This window comes from Cheilinus undulatus, linkage group 14 (assembly GCF_018320785.1).
Source record: "Cheilinus undulatus linkage group 14, ASM1832078v1, whole genome shotgun sequence".
Taxonomy (NCBI): domain Eukaryota; kingdom Metazoa; phylum Chordata; class Actinopteri; order Labriformes; family Labridae; genus Cheilinus; species Cheilinus undulatus.
Genome location: NC_054878.1, coordinates 42,247,207 through 42,272,982, shown reverse-complemented (window position 1 = coordinate 42,272,982; position 25,776 = coordinate 42,247,207). Strand labels below are relative to the sequence as shown.

The 25,776-nt window shown below is 38.1% G+C and overlaps 1 protein-coding gene across 1 annotated transcript in view; it reads right to left on the bottom strand.

The window, feature by feature from the left end:
• Positions 1 to 16,920: 16,920 nt before the first annotated feature.
• LOC121521165 (trichohyalin-like) overlaps positions 16,921 to 25,776 on the bottom strand; it is a 51,457-nt gene continuing 42,601 nt past the window's right edge. Inside the window, exons 32-33 of the mRNA XM_041804920.1 lie at positions 23,274 to 23,318; positions 16,921 to 21,496 (exon numbers count right to left, since the gene is read on the bottom strand). Of these exons, the coding sequence (XP_041660854.1) occupies positions 21,327 to 21,496; positions 23,274 to 23,318 (215 nt within the window). The 3' untranslated portion in view covers positions 16,921 to 21,326. The remainder of the gene's footprint in view (positions 21,497 to 23,273; positions 23,319 to 25,776) is intronic.

Below are 25,776 nucleotides of genomic sequence, written 5' to 3'. Positions count from 1 at the left end.
TGCGCTGTATGTATAGAAGCAGCACTGTGCAGGACTTTCACGCCTGTACAAAAAACAAGACCTATTCCAGAAATAAAAACCTGGCCTCAGCTTCAACTTCTTACAAGTTGCTCATATGACGTTTAAAAGACTTCACTGTGAGATTCCACAGATTTCACAGAAACTTCTGTGATCAAGTGTGACATCAGAAGAGAAACAAATATGGAGGGCAACAAGTGTTTTGCATAGCAAACAAGACTGAAGTATTATCACTAAAAGTTCCTTAATTCTGCTGTTGTCTTTGCAGTAAAGTGTTATTTAAAGTATTAAAATGTCAGGATATATGACATTCTGCAGTTGGAACACCACTGCTGCAGTCTGAATCCACTTTCCGTGTTTCCTCCTCTTAGTTTTTGTGCTAGTTTGACATCCTAAAAATATATCCTCTGGAACTAGCTCAAGGTTTTTGACACACCAGTTTAGGCTTCTCCAAATCAGCGTTGACTCCAGGTTTTTATGATGAAGCGTAGACAGTACGACAGGCCAACCGACAGGAAAAACTGTGATAATGACGGGCAGAGGCAGCGGAGGAAAGAAGAAAAAAAAGCCGGCCAGACTGGCAAGCGTGCAGCCGAGCAGATCACAGAACGGCCGGCGGGCGGGATGTGTGAGGTGGCCGGCTGCAACCAGAGCAGACAGCTGGAATGTTAAACTATCACACCAGCGTACATGACATGTCAACCCCACTCACAACAGCTCGGAGGCTGCAGACTGTGCAGAGGAGTCAGAGCGAGGCCTCAGACGCTGCTGCTACAACTGCAGTTTGATCTGCTTAAATCAGAGTTCAGTGTTACGATGTGCTGCATTTGAATGTGATAGTTTAGATTTATTTAAATGAGTTTCCAAGGACAGACAGAGACTACTGAAAACAACAGTCTTGAAAAGCATATGATTGTCTAGTTATTGCCCAGTGAACGGTAAATTCTGTGTAAAGAGAGCCTAAACAACTTAAGTGATATAAAGACCACATTAGAAACCAAAACACTGAGTTTGCTTTCTTCCTGTTCAGCTCATACCTTCCAAAAAATTCATGAAATGCATCAGAAATGGCAAAATGCTTCTGATGGTTTAACATTAGGAACCTAGGCCTATTCCAAGTTCCCTTGACTCAAAAGTGTATGGTACCTGGACACCATGCCTGTGTCTGTTTGGGGAGGTGGTCTTAGAGCACACAGGAGATTTAACCTCCTGAGACCTGAGATTTTGTTTTAAGTTTCTCTCACTTCTTTGGGATAAGTAGGACATGATAAGTTAAAACATCAGACTTGTCTTTAAAAAAACATTTCTTGGAATTTACCTTTCCAAAATATTTTCAAAAAAAAATTGCACACTCAGTCACACTTAATCATAAATCCTTAAATTCACTTTAAAAATGTCCACAAAAATCCCAAGCAAACTCCTGAAAAATTGCAATCTCATTCCCCAAGTTACAGACCAACTACTACTCCAAATTTCTTTACAATTTCTTAAAAAAATATACCATTATTTTCCCCATAATTCCATGAAAATGACAGAAACACCCAAACCTCTGAGAAAATTCCCTGAAATGTCAAAGTACAACCCCCTACCCCGTATTCCAAATCCAACTCCTCAAAATTCACAAACAAATTTCCCAAATTCCCATGAAAATGCCAACAAAGCAGACTCCCACGGTGGCACAGTGGTTAGCGCTGTTGCTTCACAGAAAGAGGGTTCCTGGTTTGAATCCCAGTCAGGGCCTTTCTGTGCAGAGTTTGCATGCATGGGTTCTCTCCATGTACTCCGGCTTCCTCTCACCACCAGAGACATGTTTGTTAGGTGAAGTGGTGACTCTAAATTGCCCGTAGATGTGATTTTTAGCATGCCTGGTTATTTCTCTATATCAGACCTGCAGACCTGCCTCTCACCCGATGACAGCTGGGAGAGGCTCAAAGCCACGTGACCCCAAAAAGGAATGAGCAATTTAGAAATACAATACAGCTTTGAATTGCTGTTGCATAGGCAACCTAAATGTTTGTTTCTTTTCTACTATTTTCAAAATCTTTATTAGTTTTCTGACACTTTTGTGGGTTTTCAAAACCTCACAATGATCTAGAATCGTATTTGAAAGGGAGAAACAGTAGGTGTTAAGAATGAAGAAGATAAAGAGGCAGCTTGGAGCTTGCATCAAGAGAGAAATAATGTATTTTATGAATTTGATAGCCTGGTAATAAATGTGAAAATTTGCATTTTTGGAGTAATGATCTGTAAACCCTTGGAGGCCAAATGTAAGAAGTGATCAGTTTGTTTTAAGAGTCAGAGAAATGGTGGGTTGGTTTAAATAAAGTCTAGAAACTTTGGCAAACTTTCATTTTGATCGCGTTTATCGTTCCAGTCAAGTACAGAGGTTTAAAGTAAGCCGTGTCTGAACATGCACATGTCACTGTGATTCCAACATACTCTTACCAAGAAGGTGTTATACTGAACGGTGTGCATACGTTTGAGAGCTGATTAATTGTAGGGCTACCACTCACTCTTTCAAAAATTGATTTTTTTATTCATTTTCAAAACCTCACAATGATCCTTGCATCCTCAAACCATAACAAAGCTCCACCAGTGAAGTCATAGAGCTATCTGCTATTTGTCGCCATCTGCTATCGCCTTTAAGAGCGTATTAAATAAGTCACTTCCTGTAAGGGAAGCTTTGGACTGCCAGTTTTGTGATCATTAGATTTGCTGTAAAAATCTGTGGGTCAGAAAGTTTGTTTTAGAGATGCTTTAGTGATGTCTCAGATGTAGTTTCACACTTAAATGACAAACTTTTACAGGCTGCAAATATCAGGATTCAGTTGAGCTTTTGCATTATACTGTTTAAGACAGGGGTTCTCAACTGGTGGGTCGTGGCCCAAAAGTGGGTTGTCATGCTGTAACGCTGTTATATGTACAGAAGCCCTAAACAGACAAACGTCCATATATTTCATCTCACTCCATTTCCTGTGATAATAAGGACCCTTTTTATCTCCCTGTTGCAGGGTTAAAAGGCTGGCCTCCCTTTGATGAGATCTCTGGAAAACAACCAAAATTTATCACAGAAAACTGAGGAAATAACGAACACGCATGCATGACCTCTCAGACTTATAGAGGTGCATCGCAAAAAAATAGAATGTCATGAAAAAGTTTATTTTTTCCTGTGATTTACTTCAAGAAGTAAAACCTCCATATAATCTAGATTCATCTCATACAAAGTGACTTTTTTCTCAAACATCAGTCCAGAAAAAAGGATTTATAATACAGAAATGTTGATCTTCTGGAAAATTATGATAATTTATGGACTGGACTCAGTATAGTTGGAGCTTCTTCTTATTACTGCGTCCATGAGACGGGGCATGGAGGCGATCAGTCTGTGGCACTGCTAGCTTCCTCTAGTAGCAGCCTTCAGCTCTTCTGGATTGTTGAGTCTCTCATCTTCGTCTTGACATTTCTTCAGAGACTCTCTACGGGTTTCAGGTCAGACCAGTTGGCTGGCCAGTCAAACACAGTAACACCACAGTTAGTAAACCGGTTTCTGGTAGTTTTAGCTTCACTGTGGACAGGTGCCAAGTCCTGCTGGAAAAGGAAAGCAGTATCTGTAATCTCATGGCAGACAGCTGACAGCGTTGACTCTGGACTTGATAAAGACCTGTGGACCAACAGCAGCAGATGACGTGGCACCTCAAACCATCACTGACTGTGGAAACTGGAAACACTGGACTCTGATCTTTCTCCAGACTCTGGAACCTTGATTTACAAATGAAAATTAAAATTTACATTCATCTGAAAACAGGACTTTGGACCACATAGCAACAGCCCAGTCCTTTTTCTCCTTAGACCAGGTGAGACGCTGATGACGTCTGTAGTTCAGGAGTGTCCTAACACTAAGAACACAACACTTGTAGCCCATCTCCTGGACCAAGTGACCTATCCGTGGTGGATCTTGATCAACTGACTCCAGTCTCAGTCCACTCCTTGGGAAGCTCCCATAAGTTCTTGAATCTGCTTTGTTTGACAATCCTCCCTGTTGCTTGTGCTCCTTTGAAAATGCTTTGATACAGCCTCTGAGAACAGCCTGGCTTTTCAGCAGTGACCTTTTGTGGCTTACCCTCCTTGTGGAGGATGTCAGTGATTGTTCTCTGGACATCCATCAAGTCAGCAGTCTTCCCCATGATTGTAGTTGTGTGAACTGAACCAGAGTGAGAGAATGGCGGCACAGAAAACCTTTGTAAATTGGAGTTTTCCTCAAAACTCCAAGCTGTAATCATCCAGATTAAATAAGAAGTCTTGAAATATTTCACTTTGTATGAGATGAATCAAGAATATATAATGATTTTACTTTTGCAGTAAATCATGAGGAAAATGAACTTTGACATGATAATCTAATATTTTGAGATGCACCTGTATATGCTTTTTAAAGAAGTTTGTTTTGTCTTGTCTCTGTGTTCGGTAACCTTCTGGATGTCCAAATTTCCATTCAATTCATTTGAGCCACTGGAAATAAGCAGACATTTGAGTCCTCATCCTGAGGTGTTTGGTGGGTCCTGAAGTCAGACCAGTTGAGAACCGCTGCTTTAGGAGAACACCAGGCGTACTCTCTCACAGACAGCCACTGTAGATGCTTCCAGTTGTTAGGATTCAGAGTTTACATGAAAGAAAAGCCCGTTTTACTGCTAGATTATACGTCATAATGAGCGCTGACTCATCGCCCTGCAGGTTTACTCTTTATTTTATCTGTTATCAAACTTCCTGTACGTAGACAAACACCGCTGGAGATTTTAATTTATGACAAATATTCTCTATGGATGGAGCGGTGCCACACATTCAGATTTTAAATGTTCTTTTCTGTATTTGATGGAAATAGTTATCTTATTACACATGAAGCAGATTTGTTGTATGAATAGTAAAGAGAGTTATGAAGTTGAAGTCTTTTATTTTGAAAAAATCAGCATTTTGAATGTTCTTGCTGTGTTTCTAACATCTTTCCTGCTCACCCTCAAAGTGTTGATGAACACATTTGTGTTAAAACAAGAATGAATCAGTTTAACATTGTAAAACAAGCCAGGAATCATTTCTATGCTTTTCTTGTTCACAGTATTTATTCAGCCTGTGAATGCCGGTGTTCTGGTGAATCATGCTACACTGCAAGATGTGCTACCATGCAGCTCAGGAGTCGGGTCGCCACCTTTGAGTGTCAAATAAGAGACATGATGTTATGTTTGGAGCTCAGTACCACAGCTGCAGGACATTCATTTTGTCTTAATGCACCATTCTTGATCCCAAAAGCACCCCCAAACAGAAAGCTACACCACCAAAATATCTTCACCTGGAAAAATGTTTAATATCCTGCACATTGTAGAACATTTAGGCTTGTTCGGGCCAAAAATTGAGGCTGAAGTAGACGTGGGGAGTAAGCCAGCTGAGGACACCATCAGGTGGGAAGGAGGATTGATACAACCCCGATTTTTCTCTGGATTTCTTTGCATTTTACCAGAGGCATGGGAAAATAATCTGTTAAAAAAAAAAACCTTTAGGGCGAGGTATGGGATGAATGTGTCGATTAAGCACAGCCAAGGGCATTGGTTCCCAACCTGGGGTCCGATGCACCTAAGATCTCAGTAGGGGTGCGGGACCCTGTCTGCTATGAGGTCGTCAAAATTAGATGTACAAATATATATATATTAAACCATGATTGAAGACAAAATATATTAGGGCCAACCTCAAAGATGAAAAAATGAAGAAAATCTGTTAATTTTGTGCAAAAAAAAAAAAAAAGAAAAAAAACTTTTAGGGGGAAAATCAAAGTATTTGAGATTATAAATTTGCACATGTACAAGAAACCAAACTCATTTCAGAGTTTAAAAACTTGGAAATTTGCAAGGGAAAAAAAAGACTTTTCCAAATGGTAGACGTCTCAAATTTTGATGCTAGAAACTAGAAAATGTGACATTTTTAAAATCATAATTTTACAACAGTGTAAAGCATAAAATTTTGTAAGAAACCAAACTTAGAACAGTGATTAGATTTTTGACCTTAAGTCTCCAAAATTCTCCATTTTAGTTTAAGCACATTTTTAACTTCTGAAGTAAAAAAAGAGACTTTTTTCATAAACTAATTACGTGAGAATTTTGAGTTTTTTTCTTGAAATCAACAGATCTTTATTATTACTATTATTATTATTATTATTATTATTATTATTACTATTATCTTATTCTTCCTTGAGTGGCCCTGATACACGGCTAAAATTGATGTTAAATATTTCCAGGTCGGTCCTAGGGGGGCTCTGCTTTCCTTAGATATGAGTAGGGGGGTGGCCCTAAGGGTTTGGAACCACTGCCCTAGGGTACTGTCCAGCCGGGTAGTAGGGTTGGCACGAGCCCCTGGTCCTGTTTGGACGTTGTGGCTCTTTGAGACCTGTGATGAATCCTTAACACCCTGCATGCCTAAAACGTACGCACAGGGCTGTATTTATTACAGAAAATGATTCAAATAGTGACCAACATTCTCACATTCTTTCATTTAAAGATTAAATCACCATCTTTGGACCCTGTCTAAGACTCTCATTGGCAGTCCCTCATCTCCACTTTGAGAACTTCTCTTATAAACCCTCAAATAGATTAGATAAACCCCAGCTTGAAGAGTTACAATTAAACAACAGAACATGGATTTTGAATAAAAATAAAGGGATGGCTCACCAAGTCTTCTTTCCACGGATATTTCCTGATGCTCTCGAAAGCTTTGAGCTGTCTTTTGTTTTTTTGCACAGCCAGAGAAAAAGCTTTTTATTAACAGTGGCAGCTCAGCTCAGTTTTTTATGAATTTCTGCTGTCACAAAAGATCTACCAATATTGCTGGCACCTTCTGCTAGCCTGGCTTTCTTCTACATCACTGTAGCAGCATGATGGTAACCTTACAAAGATGTTGGACTGGCCGATTTCATGTCATGCAAAGCTTCAATCTGAATACTTACTTCAGACAACAAGGCCTTAGCTACACGTGTGGTTTAGCTGTACTGAAAGCTGGTAAACAGTGACTACCAGCAGTGAAGCCATTAGCTTGGATGCTACAGCAGCAGTTCTTATCGGAACTGAACAACATTTCTGTATTTAAAAAAAGAGCAGAAGAAGAAAACCTATGCAACAGTCCATCTGGCATGTCAGGTTAGCATGCTGTCCCAGGTCATGCTTACCTCCATAGCCTGGAGAAGTGCATGAAGCATTCATTGAGTTGTCACCTTGGATGTAAAGATTTTTAGTTAAGAACAGGACACAGAAACATATCAGTCTGCCCAAAAGCAGTGTCTTTGAGTTTATGGTTTCATGCTATGGTAGCATTTTCCTACAAGGCAGCACATCTCAACAGAACACCGGCTTATTTCACTCATCCGTTTCTCCAGTTTAATGAGCGTAAATGTAGAGTCACCCTGCTGTTCTTCTCCCATACTAAAGAAGATTGTATAACCTGCAACTAGCAGTTAGCAAACAGTTGTGTTATCACCACTAGTATTAGGGTGTTAATTAATAAAGTGTAAAGCCTGGTTTAGCATTTCCTTATAGAATTTTCCAGTTCATTTATACAATGGATAAAGGCAAATTTTCCATGGGCATAACCCACATACTCAGCTCTGCTGCTCATCCTACAAATGCATGTTCCTTACAAATGTGGCACCATTTAAACGGGAGATAAACAGGCTTTCCATGGTTATAAGATTTTTAAGATTTCTTTACTTTTGTGCTAGGTTTAGATGAAGGCCCAAGAAAGACTTAGCTGAAAAAATATGCGTTGTCTGTCCAGTTTGACACAGCACTATGAGGCACATGCTTGTGCAAAAAACCCATATGGAGTAGTTTCTTTTTTTTCTGAGTAGTTAAAGAGCTGCGATATTATCTTCACTGCTGTCTGTCTTTGCAATACAGTTGACTTGACTACAAAATCTGGCCATAAACGGGGAAAAATTCATACTGGTAAGTGTGCAAAGTCTGAGTGTGAGACCAGTGTTAATTTTTGTCAACTAAAACTATGATTAAAAATGGTCGGCAACAGCCTTTTTTTTTTTTTTCCATGACAAAAACTAGACTACGACTAGCAAAAATAGATCTGTGATGACTAAGACTGACAAAAAGTCAGTTTAGTTTTCATCAAGATGACTAAAACTAGACATAAATGTAATTTTGTTTTTGTTGGACATTCCAAATCCCACACATTTCTCCACTGTGGGTAAATCTGTCAAAAAACAATGCATCTGTAGCTATTCTGCCTCTCAGCAGTAGAAAGCAGGAGCCCCAGGTTTGGCAGAATGCAGAGCACACACTAACATGATTTGGTACCAGATTTAGGCAAGAGAATAAATGCTTGGACTAAAAGTAAAGACTACGATGTGATGACTTTTTATGGACTAAAACTAGACTAAAACTATAAAGGATAGAAATGACTAAAATGTGACTAAAACTAAAATACATTTCATCTAAAGACTAAAACTAAGACTAAAATTAAATATAGCTGCCAAAATTAAATTTGTGTGTGACAGTTTTCATGTTATTACAGATCTGAAAAATATCCAGAACCCTGTATTATATATGCAGCCTAAACTATTCACCAAGTGACGTTAAATAAAATGTTTTGCTACATTTTGTTTTCATCAGTGCACATTTTCCCAGCAGTAACCAGACACCTCATCCTGCATATTTCCAGGAATTAACCCTCATTTTCCTGCATGCACAAATGGAATAAGAGAACGCAAACACTCTTATTGATTGCTTTCAGACTAAAACATTACATCTTCTCCAGTTTGATCTGCAGCGTCCAAAATCACACGATGTCTCATGTTGTGTGGGAGAAAAACAGAACAGACTCTACATTTAGTCAGGGATGGGAGGTTTGTTTATTTGTGCATGCTCTTAATAAGAGAAATGCATTTTTCTTGGTACAGTTAATATTCACTTGGACTTTAAGTTGATAAAATGGGATGTACGTCCTGACTCTTGTTTTTCTGTTTACACTGAATTATATGGAGCTATTATTGTTGCAAAACTATTTGCAAATACATTTATAGATTTACAAATGGTTGCACAAATCCACTAATAGATCTGCAAATGTGTGCAAAGATTATCCAATCTGTAAAAAGATTTGCAAATTTGTGCAAAGATCCACTCATGCATACACAAATCTGCAAGTGTGTAGACCAATTTTTAATTGTAAACTTTGTTTGTTGTGGTTCCAAACTCACTCTTTTTGCTTTAAGCTGTCATAATGCTCACAAGCCATCAGTTATAACTGAAGTCTGCCTCTCAACTGGCATCATACACATGTGACTTTTGCAACATTTCTGTCATGCACATTCTGCAAATGTGTACTCAAATCTGTAAGTGTAAAAGCACTGGGTTTTATTGCCCTCAGTGCAGGCTCACAGGCAAGGCTGTGTTCTTCATAGCATGGGCATCACACAGACGGATGACAGCAGATTAGCGCCCATGTGTGGATCTTTGTACAGTTTCACAAATCTTTGTACAGAATTGCAAATCTTTGCACGCAGTTACAGATCTTCACACACATTTGTGGATTTGTCCATGCATTTGCAAATCCAACTTTGCATTTTCAGAGCTTTGTACACATTTGCAGGTAGTTTTGCAACAAGAATAGCTCCATAGAATGACTCTAAAGAGGGATTATAAATGTATTTCTTCTAGTATATAAATGTTTCTAACTTCTTCATCCTTCTGAGTTTGACAGGACAGCAAAACGATGCTGATTAATGTTTTTAATAGAAAAAACAGCAGTAGTAGTTAATTAGTGTTACATTATGTGAGCTGATAAATCTGAAAATGATATCAGACATGGGAAATTAAAGTAATAAGTCATCTTTATCTGATTTATTGATTATTTTCCATGCCTCACAATAATGCATCATTTGGGATTTAAAAGCTCCATCACAAGTGCAGTCAGAGCTCTGCAGTCTTTATAAAGGTTTATTTCATGTAGAGATTAAATTATAACACTCATCTTTGATTGATTTTCTTCAGTCAAAGTCTCTCTTTAAAAAGACCAACGTATTTCTTTGTTTTCATGTGTTCTGGAGGATTTGAACACTGAATGACATTTTTTTTATTGCTATTTTCCTGAAGATTAATGCTGAACTCTCTGTTTGTGATATTTGATTTCCACACCACTGTTCTTTGATTGTACAGTTACAGTGAAGACCAAACTGAATAGTGAAGTTATAACGAAGAGCTGCTTTATTATAGGAGCAGAAAGTGTTAAATGTATAAACGTCCTCAGAGACGGTCTGCTGAAATGCATCATGTAAAATGAGCTCAATAAATATGGACACATGTAGTTTTCTCACTGCTCACATGGCTGTGGTTTTTCTGTCTCACCGGAGTTGTTACAACCATTTTATTATCATATGTTTGTCACACTTAAATATTTTAGATCAGCAAACAATTTTGAATATTGGCCTGATTACTGTCAGACCTGTTGGATCCAGAAATCCCTTAAATAGAACCTGTCTGTCAAAGTGAAGTAGGCTCAAAGGTCTCCAAAAGCAACACATCATGTTGCCATCTAAAGAAATTCAGGAACAGACGAGAAACAAAGTCACTGACTATCAGTCTGGAAAGGGTTACAAAGCAATTTCCAAGGCTTTGGGACTCCAGCGAACCACAGTGAGAGCCATTACCCATAAACGGAGAAAACTGCAAACAGTGGTGAACCTTCCCAAGAGGGGCCCACCTACCAAAATGACTCCAAGAGCGCATGGGCGACTCATGCAGGAGAGCACAAAAGAACCCAGAACATCTAAAGACCTGCAGGCCTCTCTTGACTCAGTTAACCCTTCGAATCCCACTGGATCTAGATGATCCCAAGTGTGAACGTATGGGTTGGTAACAAAAACCACCATATATATCCCTTCCAGAATATGTTAAATCTAGGGGCAAAGCACAGTTGCTAAATCCATGATGATATGACTACCTATTACAATCAAAAACATAGAAGTGTTGCTATCAGTCTATTTAGACACAGGAAGGACGACATCGCCAGTGGATGACCAACGTTCGCTAGCATAGAAAGTGAAAAACGCAATGCTGATGTGCTCTCATGATATGTAAGGTCTGCTTTACATATTTTACAAGCAGCCTTTCTTTTCGAACCATCAAGAGTGAAATATTCCCAGACTTAAGAGGTTTTAGGAAGTGCAGATGATGCATCAGGTGCCCCCATTTCTCTCTTTCTTTTTCGGTCAATCACTGTTAAGCATGCTCGACAGAGATAGTATGCATGACAGATGGCTTACTCCCAAGCATCTCAGCTTGACAAAACAACATTTTGAAAAAACCTTTTTCATGAAAAAAGGTGCGTGGACACAACAAATGACTCATCGACAAGGAGGTCATCATCGATTATTGTCGACAACAGCGACGAATTGTTGCACCAAAACTAGGAATTAACTAAGAGCATAAAGTCCAAAATCAAACCACTGTTTTCAGTTTGGTTTCTTGTAAATTTGTGACTTAACACTGTTGTAGATTTACGATTTTTCTAATGCCAAAATTTAAGACTTTTTCAACTTGGAAATTTCAAGTTTTTTCTTGTAAATTTCTGACTTATTAAACTCTTAAATTCTGAGTTTGAGACAGAACGTTCATCCAATCAAACTCCCAGTTTTTTCCAAATCCTCTGCCTTTTCTCAAACGTTTCCTTTTGAAGCTTTCCCAGATGGATGTGTGAAACAAATCCATCTGGCGTGTCAGGTTAGCCAGTATCTCTTTCTCTCTGCCATTCTTGCATGTGTGCAGGGCAGTGACGAGGACTCTCAAACTACATGGTGAGTTGGTGAAGGTTATGTCCGGGAAAACCCTCCAATGTGGCTGATTTTAAACAAGTCTGCAGAGAAGAGTGGGGTAAAATTCCTCCACAGCGATGTTAAAGACTCATTCCCTGTTATCATAAATGCTTGACAGCAGTTGTTGCCACCAAGGTTAATAAATTAAATCACTATTTAAAAACTTACTTTAAAACTTATATTAAATTTGTTTGATGATGTGAAGCATTCAAGTCTGACAAATATAAAAAAACAAGAAATCAGGAAGAGAAAAGACTTTCTCTCAGCACTGTATTCAGTTTTACTTTCGTCCTTTCCCCCTTCTTCTCTGTGCTCTCTTCAGGATTAGAAATGTTTGGGCTGAAATGACCCCAAGAGCCAAATCTACGGTAAAGTTTCATCTGGCATCAACAGATTTGCTTCAATATTATTTACTGTAAAAAGAACCTAATCTTTTATATTAAAGAATCTCTTTAGAATTGATAATAATACCTGTAATCCATCCATCCTTTATCTATACTGCTGGACGTCCCAGCTGTCACTGGTACTTCCTGGACCGGTGGGTCAATCAGAGTTTAGAACAAATAAAGACAGCAGCAGGTTCAAAAGTTTCTGCAAACTTTTATTAAAATAATAACTCAAAAAAAGCATCTGGGTGATTGTTTTCTACACGTTACCACAGCATAAATTCTCACCAGAGTCCCTTTAGTGCCACTGAAGCGGCCTGCAACGTCTCCTATGCCTGAGCCCTGCCTAATCCTGATATTACATCATACACATGCTTTACAATGCATGCAACATACTGGCTTTTGATGAAATACAGTTCAAATTACTGCCCATTTTACAGTCTGGTAATACTGAACAAAGAGCAAAATCCCCAACTGAAAAAATAAAAAGATCCTAAACACAGTGGTGAAATTATTTTGATCGCTGCAAGAACTAACAAGGCTCCGGAGTGCAACAAATAAATAATCCATTATCTGCAGTCTTTACAGAGCGTCTGACTCACTGCTGATGTTTATTTTACACCAGAGAGAGAGAGACGCATGTAGGGCAGCTGAATCACAAATTTAAAAATGTCTTTCTTAAATTACACCATCGCCTCGTCAAATAGCACAAAGAAAAGTGAGTTTAAACACTTCAGTGGACAGAACTGATTTAAAAACATTAATGCAGCTTCTGCCTTCAACAAATACTCCACTTTTAGAGCTCAAATCCTAACAAAATCATCTTAATTTCCAACTGAGTTTAAACTCCGAAACATTTTCAAACATTTCTGCAAAAAGAACAAAAAAAGTCTGGGATAATTGGCGCTGTTTGGTGAGTAAACTTAACAAATACAAAGAAAAATGGCATTTAATGACAACTTAATGTCTTACAGAGTTCTTAAAACCATTTCTCTGCAGCTGCTGCTGCTTCCTCCAGGGTTCACACATGGCTTAAACCTGGTTTAACTTCTGTCTAAGGCCCTATTCACACGGGATTAGCATTACCTGAGAACCTCTGGTCATTTGTAATAATCATGCAGGCATATGCTTTAAATCCCTTGCAAATCGACCATTTCTGTAATTTGTGGAGTAAAAATTTCGAAATGTAGCATATGTCAGCCAAACAGAGGTCCACAGGTAATACTAATCGCATGCGAATCTGCATCTCTGTAATTACGGCATCTATTATTTTTTTGCAGCCTTATTTTTGATTGAAAATAATAATAGAGACTGCATTTTGACACATGCAGGTTATTATTAGTGCTTTTCTTTCAGTCTATTCCAGCTTATATTAAAAAAATGATGCTTTTTTACTGAATTTAGTCATTCACAAATCATCTGAGGTCCACAGGCAAAACTAATCCTGTGCAAACAGAGCTTCAGAGGAAATGTTCAATGGCAGGTTTTGTCACAACTTTTCCTACCTAAAATAGTATTTTAAAGTCCATCTAACAGCACACTTATTTAAAACAGGGAGAATGGCATCCATCCGACTTTCACAGAGAGCTCTGGTCACCTGCTTTTAGCACTGTGTAACTGTGTAACTTGGTTCTTTTGCAAGCGGTGTGCACAGCTTTAAAGCAGCAGTTCCCACACCAGTCTTATGCCCAGAAGAAGCCAGTTAGCTCGCCTCAGTGCTGTTTGATACAACGGCTTAGGCTGAGAGACAGAAGAGATTGACAACTGAAGCTAAAATAAGGAAAAAGAGAGTGACTGAGCAGTAAGATGGTGTCATTATTGTTGGTTTGTACACAAATAAATAACTGTATTCAATTTATGACAAAAAGTTGTCTTGATCTTCATGTTAGCTATACAAGTTTGTGGCCTTACACCACTTCCTCAAAGTGTGCAAGCACCAGATATCACATTAACACTGCATCACATGCATTTTTAACACTCTGCTCCCCTTGTAAAAAAAAAAAAATGACATTTAGAGCTTTTATCTTACTGTCATACTGACAGGCTTTAAAGGCTGGAAGTTGCATGGTTTTGCCTCCATGTATTCACAAGTCAGAGCATAACATATCAACATGCATATGAATGTCGTTAAGGCTCAATTATCCAAGTCTAACAAGCTCAAGCTCTGTTAAGTGAGGAAAGTTCACGAAAATCTGACTTTAGGACACTCCTGGTGCCTTGTCATCTCCCTCTCCTCAGGAAAAGCATTGTGCTGCATCCTTCATAGGCTGTTAGGATGCTACTATAGGCTGATTGTGTTGTTGCAGTTTGGACATGCCATTACAAACCTATCTTAATTAGTATGTCTCTCTAAGGACGCTACTTAACCACGGACATCCAAACAGTTTGCAAACAACGGGCTGTAGACGCCAGCAGCTTCAGTATCAGGTAAAATGACTGCAGTCAAAATGCTGACTGGCTCTGCTTACTTCACCAACCTCTGGTTGTGAGTGGGAGGTAACAGCATGACACATTTCACATCAGTGCAGTTGCACTTCGAGACCTTTGGTAGGCGCTAAAGTGCACCAAACTGAATTCCTACATGTCGCTGCTTTAAATGTAAATAGGAAACAAACATTATTTACATCAACCTGTAGTAGTCTCAAATTTCCTTCATGTATTCCTTCATTAATCTGCAGCAAAACTGTTGATATGCAAAAAATAGGCACCTGCAAAGTCTTTCCTGTTCTTTAAAATACTGCACGTCTTTTAAAACACCTGTTCTAGCACCAAACTACCAAAAAAATCAGGTATGACATGCAAACTTGCAGATTCTGAGGAGCTCTTCTGTCAGCAAACTCAGATCAGAATCTGTTCCGTGTCCCACTTGTGACCAAACACTTCTGAGCATTTGGTGAAAGCTTTAAATCTGCTCTACAGCGCCACCAGTGGTCAGAAGCTCCTCTGAAAGCCTTTAATGGTAACTGGTCGGGTCAGGTTGGTGCAGAGGTGGGAGAAACATTTCAAACCGTGACAAAAAAAAGTCGTCTGACTTAAGTTTTAGTGAATTAAACATAAAAAATGTAGGAAAAAATTCCAACCAAAGCTTGCAAATCTTGTAAAACTTCAACAAGCAAAAAAAATTAGAGCTGCAACAGTTTTTAGGCACATTCTTCAGATCAATTAAACCCACAAGTACCCCTAAAAACTGTTACATTGTGGTGATGAAATGCAGGGAATAAAGTTACTTGCTCCTGACTGCTTTACACAAACTTTCTCCATTTTTAGAGCGTGCAAACATCAGCCACCTATTTCTTTGGACTAGGATGAATCATAAAGAGACAATTCTTGTAGCTAGATTCAGTCAGATAAGCTAAAAAGCTGCAGCTGTATGGTGTAATAATAGTCCATTAATGCCCATCAGGGCATCGACTTTCTGCTGCCTCTCCTCTCTGGAATCAAACATTCTTGACGGATGATTCATCCATACAAAAAAAAGTAAACACCAACATCAGGTGTCTTAAATGCCACAACAACCACACACGCTGTAATATTCAACAACACATGGCTGTCAGGTTTCATTTGAAGATTGTTCACACATATGTTTTAGTTTTTCAGGCGTGCTGACCTTAAACCCTGCAGGCCCACTGACTGCATCCTTTCACACTTTTTAACCATCAAACCTCGGCAAGATGTTCACACGATTAAAACGAAAGCCTGTGGTCAACGTGCTTCATCGTGCTAAGAGCTAACTCAGATTCAAACAGATGCCTCACTGCAATCACAGTTAATATTGTGCAATTAGTAGAAACATTATGCTAATTGTAAACTCTCCAAGCAGCATTTGATATTTGCTTGTTGCTATGTCTCCATAACTGATGGTGAATGTGTAAGGCTTTTCTCTTGCTCAGCAGGTCAACATAAACTCTAGATTTTCAATTATTTGTACAGTCTATCATGTGTGAATCAAGGAATCGGGTCGCATTTAAAACACTTTAATATTTCTCTTTTGATTGCAGAAGTAAACTAAAGATTAAATTAAAAATACATTCTCTTAAACTAACAAAGCTTTATTTTCAGGATAATGTGTTTGCCACTAGTTTTAGCTACCTAGATTTTACCTGCAGTTGTATTGTCTTGGATTTCATTTTAGGGATGCCAAATGTTCAATTTTTAAAGCTCTATTAATTGCTCTAGTCCAATAATTACTGACAAAGACTTAGATTTAGAGCTAGGAGACATCTCTGAAGTATCAAATATACTGTTTAACACTATTGAACATTAAAGGTCACCTATTTTACCCTTTAAAGACAACTTCATATTTGTCTAAGAGGACCCCAAAACATGCCTATGAAGTTTGTTAACTGAAAAACACTCCTGTATTTGATTTTTCTCATGTCTTAAAAACCTCTCAGTTTCAGCCCTGCTCAGAACGAGCTGTTTCTGTGTCTGTGGCTTTAAATGTTACTGAGCTGTCTGACTCCGCCCCTCTCAGAAAATGGATGTGACTCTCCTGATCCTCCTCTCAGCTGGCAGCTGAGTGGAGGATCAGGAGAGGAGGGCGGATTTTTCTTTCAAGCCGGGAGGGCCAACCAAACCTGGGGGCGGGGCTAACTCCCCACATGACATCATGAAGGGAAAAATCTAAGAACGGATTGTTTTAGCACACATTTTCTGCGAGGTAAAGAAAGCAGGATTCTTGGGGGGATTGTGAGCAGGCCAGGGGCACATATTTCTGTTAGAAAAGCCTTAAAAAGTGTACATTGCATAGTATGTGACCTTTAAGAACTATGCAGGAGTGCATGTACAAAACGACTCACAGATGCCCAATCCTCCCTAATTAATGTGACCGCATTTACACTTCTCAAGAGTTTATGTTAAGTTGCTTTCTCTGCAGAAGTAATGCAGTTAAGATTAAAGATTTAGGTAAAAGATTTTTTCAACAAACTTTTAAATTATGCATTTATTTTGTTATTTACACTCTCTCAAACTAGAGGTGTTTAAACCTGTATGGATTAAAACCTGCTTTTATTTTGAAAGAAAATGAGGAACTTGTGGAAAAAAAGCAATGCCATTTGATTTATGGTGGAAAAAAATGTCTTAAAGGGCACAATAGCAGCTGGCTATTGGTGTTTGAAAAAATTTAAAATTCTGACAACCATAGGCCACTCCCATTACAAGTGAATCTGACTTTAGTTTCAGACTGAACACACCTTAAGACTCTTAGATGACTCTACAAAGGTTTTTGAAGGACTTACAGTGTTTCAAGGTCTACTTAAAATTTTGGTAGCTCTTCAGCATTGTTAAACCTCCTATAATTCAACAGTTAAAAACTAGTCCAAGTCAGTTTGCTGGCATTTCTTTGGACATAATGATTGCAACAGTACATGTGAGTAAAAGGGGACACTGACCCTTAAAAACATGGATAACATTTTATCAGGCTCCCTCATGGTTTCTAAACTTCTCAGGAAGTAAAAGTATGTAGTAACCGTGGGTCTTATCCCAGGATTAAGCCCGGTGTGAAAACCCTCTTTTGGTTCTTTCAGCCGTCATTTTCTTTTAGTAAGACAAAAGTAAATACTGATTAAACTCAGCAATGGTTTTGCAGAGACAACGTGGCGTCATGCTTCGTTGGTAAAGCACAAAACCAGAGCTGTGAACAAGTGAGGTATCTGAACTATGACAAAACATCAGGCTTCATGTGAAGCTGATGATGAACATGAAATAAAATGACATTTATCCACTGTAGCAGACATCACAGTGTCTCATATGTTGGTCACGTCAAAGATGTCCTTTACAGAATCCCTGTCTCTGAGCATGCTCAGTGTAAACACCTGTTAGGTTGTACATCAGTCATGTATATGATGCTTACTCCTTGAGTTGCACATACTTTTAAAAATGTTAATAAACATGGATAAAGAGCACATTTTGTAGAAATTCTTTGAAGTATAACTCAGGATCTTTCCCTTATAAGCATGTAAAGATGAAAAAAAACAACAGATCTCAAGATCTAGACACGTCACTTTAACACTGACACTTTATCTTATCTTAAGAATGGACTTCTTTTCTTTGAGTCCCAGTAAAGCGATTAAAAAAAAAACCTGTAATTCGGGTTACTGTGTGACAGGTCGTCGTTTATGAACCACTAAATTTCAGTCATGAAAACTTCTCTAGGTTTACAAAATCAAGCTTCAAAATCATGAAAAATTAGGCAGTGAAATATAATCGCCTAAGACCTTGGTTCCCAACCTGGGGTCCGGGAGCCAGAGATTTCAGGGGGGCATGATGGCCTGTCTGCTCTGAGGATGTCAGAATTAGATTCACTCAAACCACCTGAAATCACGACAAAACCCTTATGAATGGTTCATACCAAAGTCTGTTGCTTTTAATGCCTGTTGTTTATTAACATAATTCAAATTTATGTGTATTTTTGACAGCAATATGCCACTTTTTTTTTCCTGGGGGAGCTTCCTAGATATGTGAAGGGGGGGCTCAACTGAAAAAAGGTTTGGAACCACTGTTCTAAGAATGAAAGAATCGCTACTACCTGAATGGAGGACCTATCTGTCTGCTCTGTCGCTATGGTACAACTCTCTTTTTAAGCCACTAGAGAAACAGTCACATTTATGTCATGACTGGCAGACAGTTTAGAGCTAACAAGTCTTGGTTTCATTTTCTAATCCTGTATTCAACTCTTCAGGTATCCCTTATTTTCTGAGTTATGTGAAGTTAAGTCTCCCTTCTGTTTATGAGATGTCTTTGTTGTTACCTGCTGAAAACATTCCTTTTCCTGATGTTGCTGTTCAAAATAAAAGTCTTCAATGATGATTAGCATTGGAGTCTTTTATTGTGACAGTCTTGGCAGGAATAGAACATGTCTAATGTCATCTACTTTACTAAATTTTAGCATCGCAGACATGAGGGACTGAACTGTTGCTGCTTTGAGAGAGACAAAGCCACAGTCGGCGTCTTTTAACAATCCACAACAAGAGACAAGAGAAAACTGGATTACAACACCCTTTCAGCAGGTAAGATGTTTGTTCCTGCTGTGCCTCGTTCAAGTGAAAAATAGACAACCACACCAGCATTATAATGGCTGCCTGGTCCTGTGCCCCAACAGAGAGAGAGAGTCTGTTTTCTGGCTCAAATCTCTTGTTAATGATACTTTTAAGGCCACTGTGGCTGATAGATTTGGCAAATTTACCTCACAATGAGCAAAAACACAGCATTAAGCTAGCTGTTAACTTTCAATGAAGGCAGTGACATCAGCTAACAGCAGACTCTTGTGAAATGAACAGCTCAGTGATTTTATACCGTTGTAACGTTAGGGGGGCGGGGTCATTCCTTTAGCCCCTTGTGACATCACAGGACCCTATATTCACCCAGCTAAATTAAACCTAGCCACAAAAGAGGTGAAAAACTCTCTAATGGTCTAAATCTACCAACGTCAGTCCGCTATATCAAGCGTGTTTACACAAAAATGTCACTTTACAGGGACTTTAAATGACAGATTTTGGTTTGCTGTAGTCACCAAAATACTTAAAGGTGACTCTCAGTACACTTAAGGGGAGGTAATCCTCTTCAGCTATGGCCTGCTCACCCTTTAAAGTTGTTTCCAAAGATCCATCATGCATCCCTGTGATCTTCAACACAGTCTCAGCATTAATGAATAGAAAGATGTTTATAGTTGAAGATGCTGGCTCAAGAAACTTAATGTAGCTCATTAATTCCAAGAAAGTATAATGATCATTAGATAGCTAGGCTGGATCAAGGTGGGTTCATATTCTAAATACAAATGAACTGCATGGAAGTCCATAAAAAAGCAGACCCAGATCCACCTCGTCAAGCAGTCTTGGTGAAGTTGTTATGTCCACACCAGGGCAAATAAACTGTGCAATCTTGGAAGACTTGGGGGTGTGAAACCCCCTTAGCTGAAAGCCTTTATGTTTGTATTTTTGGTGCAGATAGAGCCTGTAAACATTCACCCTTTAAAGCTAGGTCCATCTATCCATAAAGGTAGTGCAGATAACTTTCAAATAATGGCATTATGTCTGAGTGGCTCTTTACTCTAAGAAAACTGTTGTAGCTTTTACTTAAATGAAAAATTCCATGCCAGTGGCATATTTATGCAAAAGCAGCTGGTATTATCTCACCTTCCTCTTACTCCTGCCTAATTTTCGGTCATGTAACCAGGATATGTGCCATAATTTTCTTGCTTCTACACCATTTATGAGTCTGATGGATTTTCTACACATGATCAGAGACAGGGAGGCTGTTAGGATCAGCTGTGGGAGCTCCTGGGATTTGACCCTCCAACATTAGCATGCTAATCTGTTGCAGACAGTGGCTAAGCAGCCAAAAACAAGCAGTCTCATTCTGGTTAAACAGGATGAAGGAGAATTACATGTGTGGTTACAAATAAGAGACACGGCTTTACATTTTTAGTGTATGAAAGCAGTTTTCAGCTCCCGTCCTAAACTTTTAATGCCTTTTAGTCAAGTTCATGTTTTTCTTTTTACTTCTGAATTATATTATATCATGTTATGATACAAAAAGCTGTTCAAGTTTTCAGGTGTTTTCATCTTTATTTGCGTTTTATCGGTTTTTCTTCAGAATTACCGTTTTTTTCACTGTGCATAATTGCATTTCTTTAAACTAGAACATCATAATTAACTGGACTTGGACCTGGAGTTGACTGAGAACAGCATGCAAACATGTTGACTTTAGCCTAGATTACAAACAATATTTACATCACAATGAGTAAAGAATACTCACATATTACTTCCTTGTTTGAATGTTAGTGATTTTACGCTAAATCTAAAACATAATAGTGCGTGGCGGTGACGACACCATGATGCAAACATTACAAAGCTTCAGCTGAGAGGAAATTTATCAACAAAAACCCCAGGAGCTCAACCACATCCAGAGAAAATACAATAAATAAATTAAAGACAAAACAGTTGTGTCCACTCTTATCTGTGTCTGTGTTTCTCCTCAAAGTTTAAGGATCCTACAGATTTAAACGTCGCCCCCTGCTGGACTGGAGGATTCATTACAGTACTTTCAGAAATTAGGTGGAAGGAGTTCAAGTCTTCTTATTGTCCCGCCGCCCTCGCTGCTCTCTGCTGCTGCTCCAGCATGGCTCGGATAGCCGGGGACATCATGGGGGTGGACATCATGGCGGGGGACATGGCCGGGGTGAAAGGTCGTAATGGATACTGTGCATTTTTACCAGGAACATAAATGCACTGGAAGTATCTCTGGCCTGTGGAGACAGAAAAAAAAGAGGAGTCTGTTTGACTGGCGATGAAACGTAAAATAAATAAAAGATGAAAGACAAGCGAAGTTAAAAAATATATATATATAAATAAATAAATAAATAGAGCAAGGAAATGAAAAAAATTGGGATGCCCGACATGGGCTAAAAAAATAAAATTAAAAGTTTCTGGTGCACACAAATTTTTCTCCCTTGTCAGAAAAGAAAAGAGAAAAAGTAGAGAAAACACAGGACAATAAAATGACAAAGCAAAGAGAAAGAAAAATATATTTAAAAACTGAAAGAGTGAGAAAAAGAAACAACAAGAAAAGAATAGAAAACATGAAGAAAAACATTGAAAAAAATGTTGCAAAGAGAACAAGGAAAATTTGTATAAAATAAAAGATAAGAGACAAGAGAAGATAAATTACAAAATAAAAGGAAAAAAGAAGAAAATATAAGACAAGAAAATAAAAGATGTGAAAAGAGAAATCAGAATAAAGTGAAAGAAGAAAAAAGAAAGTAAAACAATAGAATTGAAGCAACGTAAAGGGAAAGGAAAAAGAGAAAAAGAAAGGAAGAGACAAAACAGGACAGCAGAAGAGAAAAGAGAAAGAAAAATAGCAAAAACAGGAGGAAAGAAAAAAAGAACAAAAAAAAGAATAAAAAAGATGAATATTTTTGTCAGTGATAAGAGGATAAGGCAAATATGTATGAAAGAAAAGAGAAAAGACAAGAGATGAGAAATGACAAAGAAAAGAGAAGGATAAAAACAAAAAATGAAAAAACAAAACAAAAAAAACAAAAATTAAAGGACAAAATAAGAGAAAAGAAAAGAGTAAAGTGATAGATAACCCAAAAGAAAACAAAAGTAGCAAGAAAAAAAAAAAGAAAATAAGAACAAAGAAAAATTGAGAAATATTTGAATGAGACAAACAAATGAAAAAGAAAAATGAAAGGATTTAAAAAACAAATAATAAAAATAAAAATAGCAAAAAATGAAGAAAGAGAGAGCTGTTGGAATATCATCCTGCAAAACTTGACTACAAATCTGTTAGAGGCAGCCTATGGCTCCTAAATACTGACAGGGTTATGAAAGATTAAAACAAGAGTCAACGGCAGAAAAAGCTGTTTGGTATTGGCAGAGAAGTTTCTGCAAATTTTTCATGGGTGCAACCCACATACTCACCTCTGCTGCTCATCCCATAAATGCATGTTCCTTACAAATGTGGCATCATTTAAAAGGGAAATAAACAGACCTTCTAACGGTATAAAATCTATTGCCAAGAAGCAACAAAGACATAATGTACCAAACACAAATTTCCTTACTCTTTTTTGCTAAGTTAATACAAAAAATACTTCTTTTTCTGTAAAGCTCAATGATTGACCCCAAACCAAACAAAACTAACACTCAGTGGAGTCAGATGAATAAAAAACAGCTATTTTATTGTCATCACTAGAAAGAAATCATTTTCAATTTAAAACCTTACCCAGAAGAAAGTGGGAAAGTATTGTGAGACCATGCAAAGAAAATTCTACTAAATCTTTCCTAAACAGACGAATATCTCCATTAAAAGCACCTCTGTCAAATATTCATTGAAATGCCTAAAGTGTCACATGTTTCTAAATCAGGGGTCACCAATCTGTTGATTCTGGTCTACTGGTCGATCTTAGAGATCTTTTATTTAGATCCTTAACTCTAGATTCAATTTACTAATGATTTTTCTTTGTCCTTTTGTTTTCAGTGTTTACACGACAGACTGTTGAAATATTCAGATTCTCTCACCTGGTTTCTTCTTTTCTGTGGTGTTGTCTTCAGTCTGGGGCTCTTCTGTAAAAAAAAAACAAAAAAAAAAACATGATAAAATACAGAGTTATATTGTTGGTAAAATGTAAGTGTGTGATTGAGAGAGATAGGAAATCGTGCATGCAATTCAGTGAGGTGAAAAGGAGGAACAGCGTGGATAGGACAATAAAAGATTTTATTCAAACAGAAAACTCTGATTTTCTTTTCATTTTTGTACTTCTTATTCTCCTGGAAAATGTAATTTGCATTTGTAAGATATTTTGATTTGTCAGTTTGACAAATTAGTTTTTTCTTGTTTGCTCATCTTCTGCCTCAGTGTTATCATCTCCTGCCTTTTCTTCTGTGGGCTGTTTTGTTTCCCAGCAGATATTTACAAAGAGAGACAGATTAAAGTTTCCCTGCAAACTATGGGACTGTCAGATTTTTAAATCCCCATACATTGCTCAATTTCAACTGTTATTCACATTAAAATTCCATTATTTTAAGACTATATTAACAATGTGAGGCAAATCATCCTAGTGGGTTGATCAGGAAATTAAACAAAGTCAGAGATGTATTTTATAATGTTGACTTTTGGAATTAAATATTTACATGAGGGCTGCACTGCTACACCAGTGTGGTCTGAAAACCAAGATTAAGAGCTCCCAGACAGCTTCAAAGTGCTTATACACTGATCAACACTGTTTTACATTTAGAAATATGCGGAAGTGCATGTACAAAATGACTGACTGAAAGCCAATGATGTTTGGATCCTTTTCTCAGTTAATGTTAGCAATTAATCTGAGAGGTTTTTTTTTATGAACAAAATATCTTTATCATGCTTTTATTTTGACATTCTTACTTTCTTACAAACCCCTCTTTAATGTCAAAGTGAAAACAGATTTCTACAAAGTAATGTCAATTAAATAAAAATAAGTCACGTAAAATAAGTGACTGCATAAATGTTCAGCCCCTTCAAGTCAGTATTTAGTAGAGTCACCTTTGTCCGCAATCAGCTCTGAGTCTGTGTGGATAGCTCTCAGTCAGGCTTGCACATCTGGAGGCTGCAATTTTACTCCATTCTTCTTTGCAAAACTGCTCAAGCTCTGTCAGGTTGCACGGGGATCGAGTAGGAACAGCCCTGTTCAAGTCCAGCCATAAATTCCCAATTTGATTGAGGTCTTGGCTTTGACTCGACCACTCCAGAACATTCACCTGGTTGCCTTTAAAACATTTCTCTGTAGCTTTCTCTGTATGCTTCAGGTCATTGTCTTGCTGGAAAATAAATCTTCTCCAAAGCTGTAGTTCTCTTGCAGACTGGAGAAGATTGTCCTCCAAGATTTTCCTATATTTTGCCACATTTGTTTTATCCTCTACCTTTACAAGCCCTCCAGGTCCGGCTGCTAAGAAGCATCCCCATAGCATGATGCTGCCACCACTGTGCTTAACAGTGAGGATTGTGTGTTTGTGGTGATGTGCAGTGTTTGGCGTCCATTTTGGTCTCATTTGACCATGAAGTCTTCTTGGAAAACTCTAGTCTGGATGTGATATGAGTTTTCTTCAACGGTCTTTCTCTTTGCCACTCTCCCAAAAAGCTCTGACTGGTGAAGAACCCGGCCAACCGTTGTTGTCTGCAGAGTCTCTCCCATCTCAGCTGCTGAAGCTTGGAATTCCTTCAGAGTAGTCATAAGTGTCTTGGTGGCCTCTCTCACTAGTCTCCTTCTTACATGCTCACTCAGTTTGTGAGGACAGCCTGATCTAGGCAGATTTACACACGTTCAGTATTCCATCCCCTGACTTATACTTTTCAATAATTTTTTTCTGAGTTGCTTGGAGTGTTCTTTTGTCTTCATGGTGTAATGGTAGCCAGGAATACTGCTTAACCACGGACTGGACCTTCCAGACACAGGTGTCTTTATACTACAATCACTTGAGACACATTCACTGCACTCAGGTGATCCCCATCTCACTAACTGCGAGGCTACTAGCATCAGTTGGCTGGATCTCTGTTGAGTTAGGTCAGTCACTTTTGACTGGAAGAATATTTATGCAATCACTTATTTTTAAATTACATAGTTTTATTTTTGACATTACTGTATAGAAATTTGTTTTCACTCTGACATTAAAGAGGGTTTTGGTAATGATTGAGTCATAAAATAAAAAAGGGTACAACATCCAAGGGGGTAGATACTTTTAATAGCCACTTCATAATGCCAGGAAATCCAATTTTTCATTATGGCTAAATTTCATTTCTATCTTACAGTTTATGGTTTAAGTGTCTAGGAAGTAGTCAAAGCTCACATTTTGAAGAAAAAGTAAAGGTCTGTCTTCTCTTTTTTTTCTGCGATAAGCCATAAAAATACCTATACATGTGAAAAATGAAAATTTTCAATCGCACCATCAGAAAAGGGAGCTGCTGTGTCTACTGAGAGGAAAGTGTAGAGTCACTCTGTGCTGTGCTTTAGTGGGGGGAGTGTTGATTCTCCACTGGATGACTCATTAA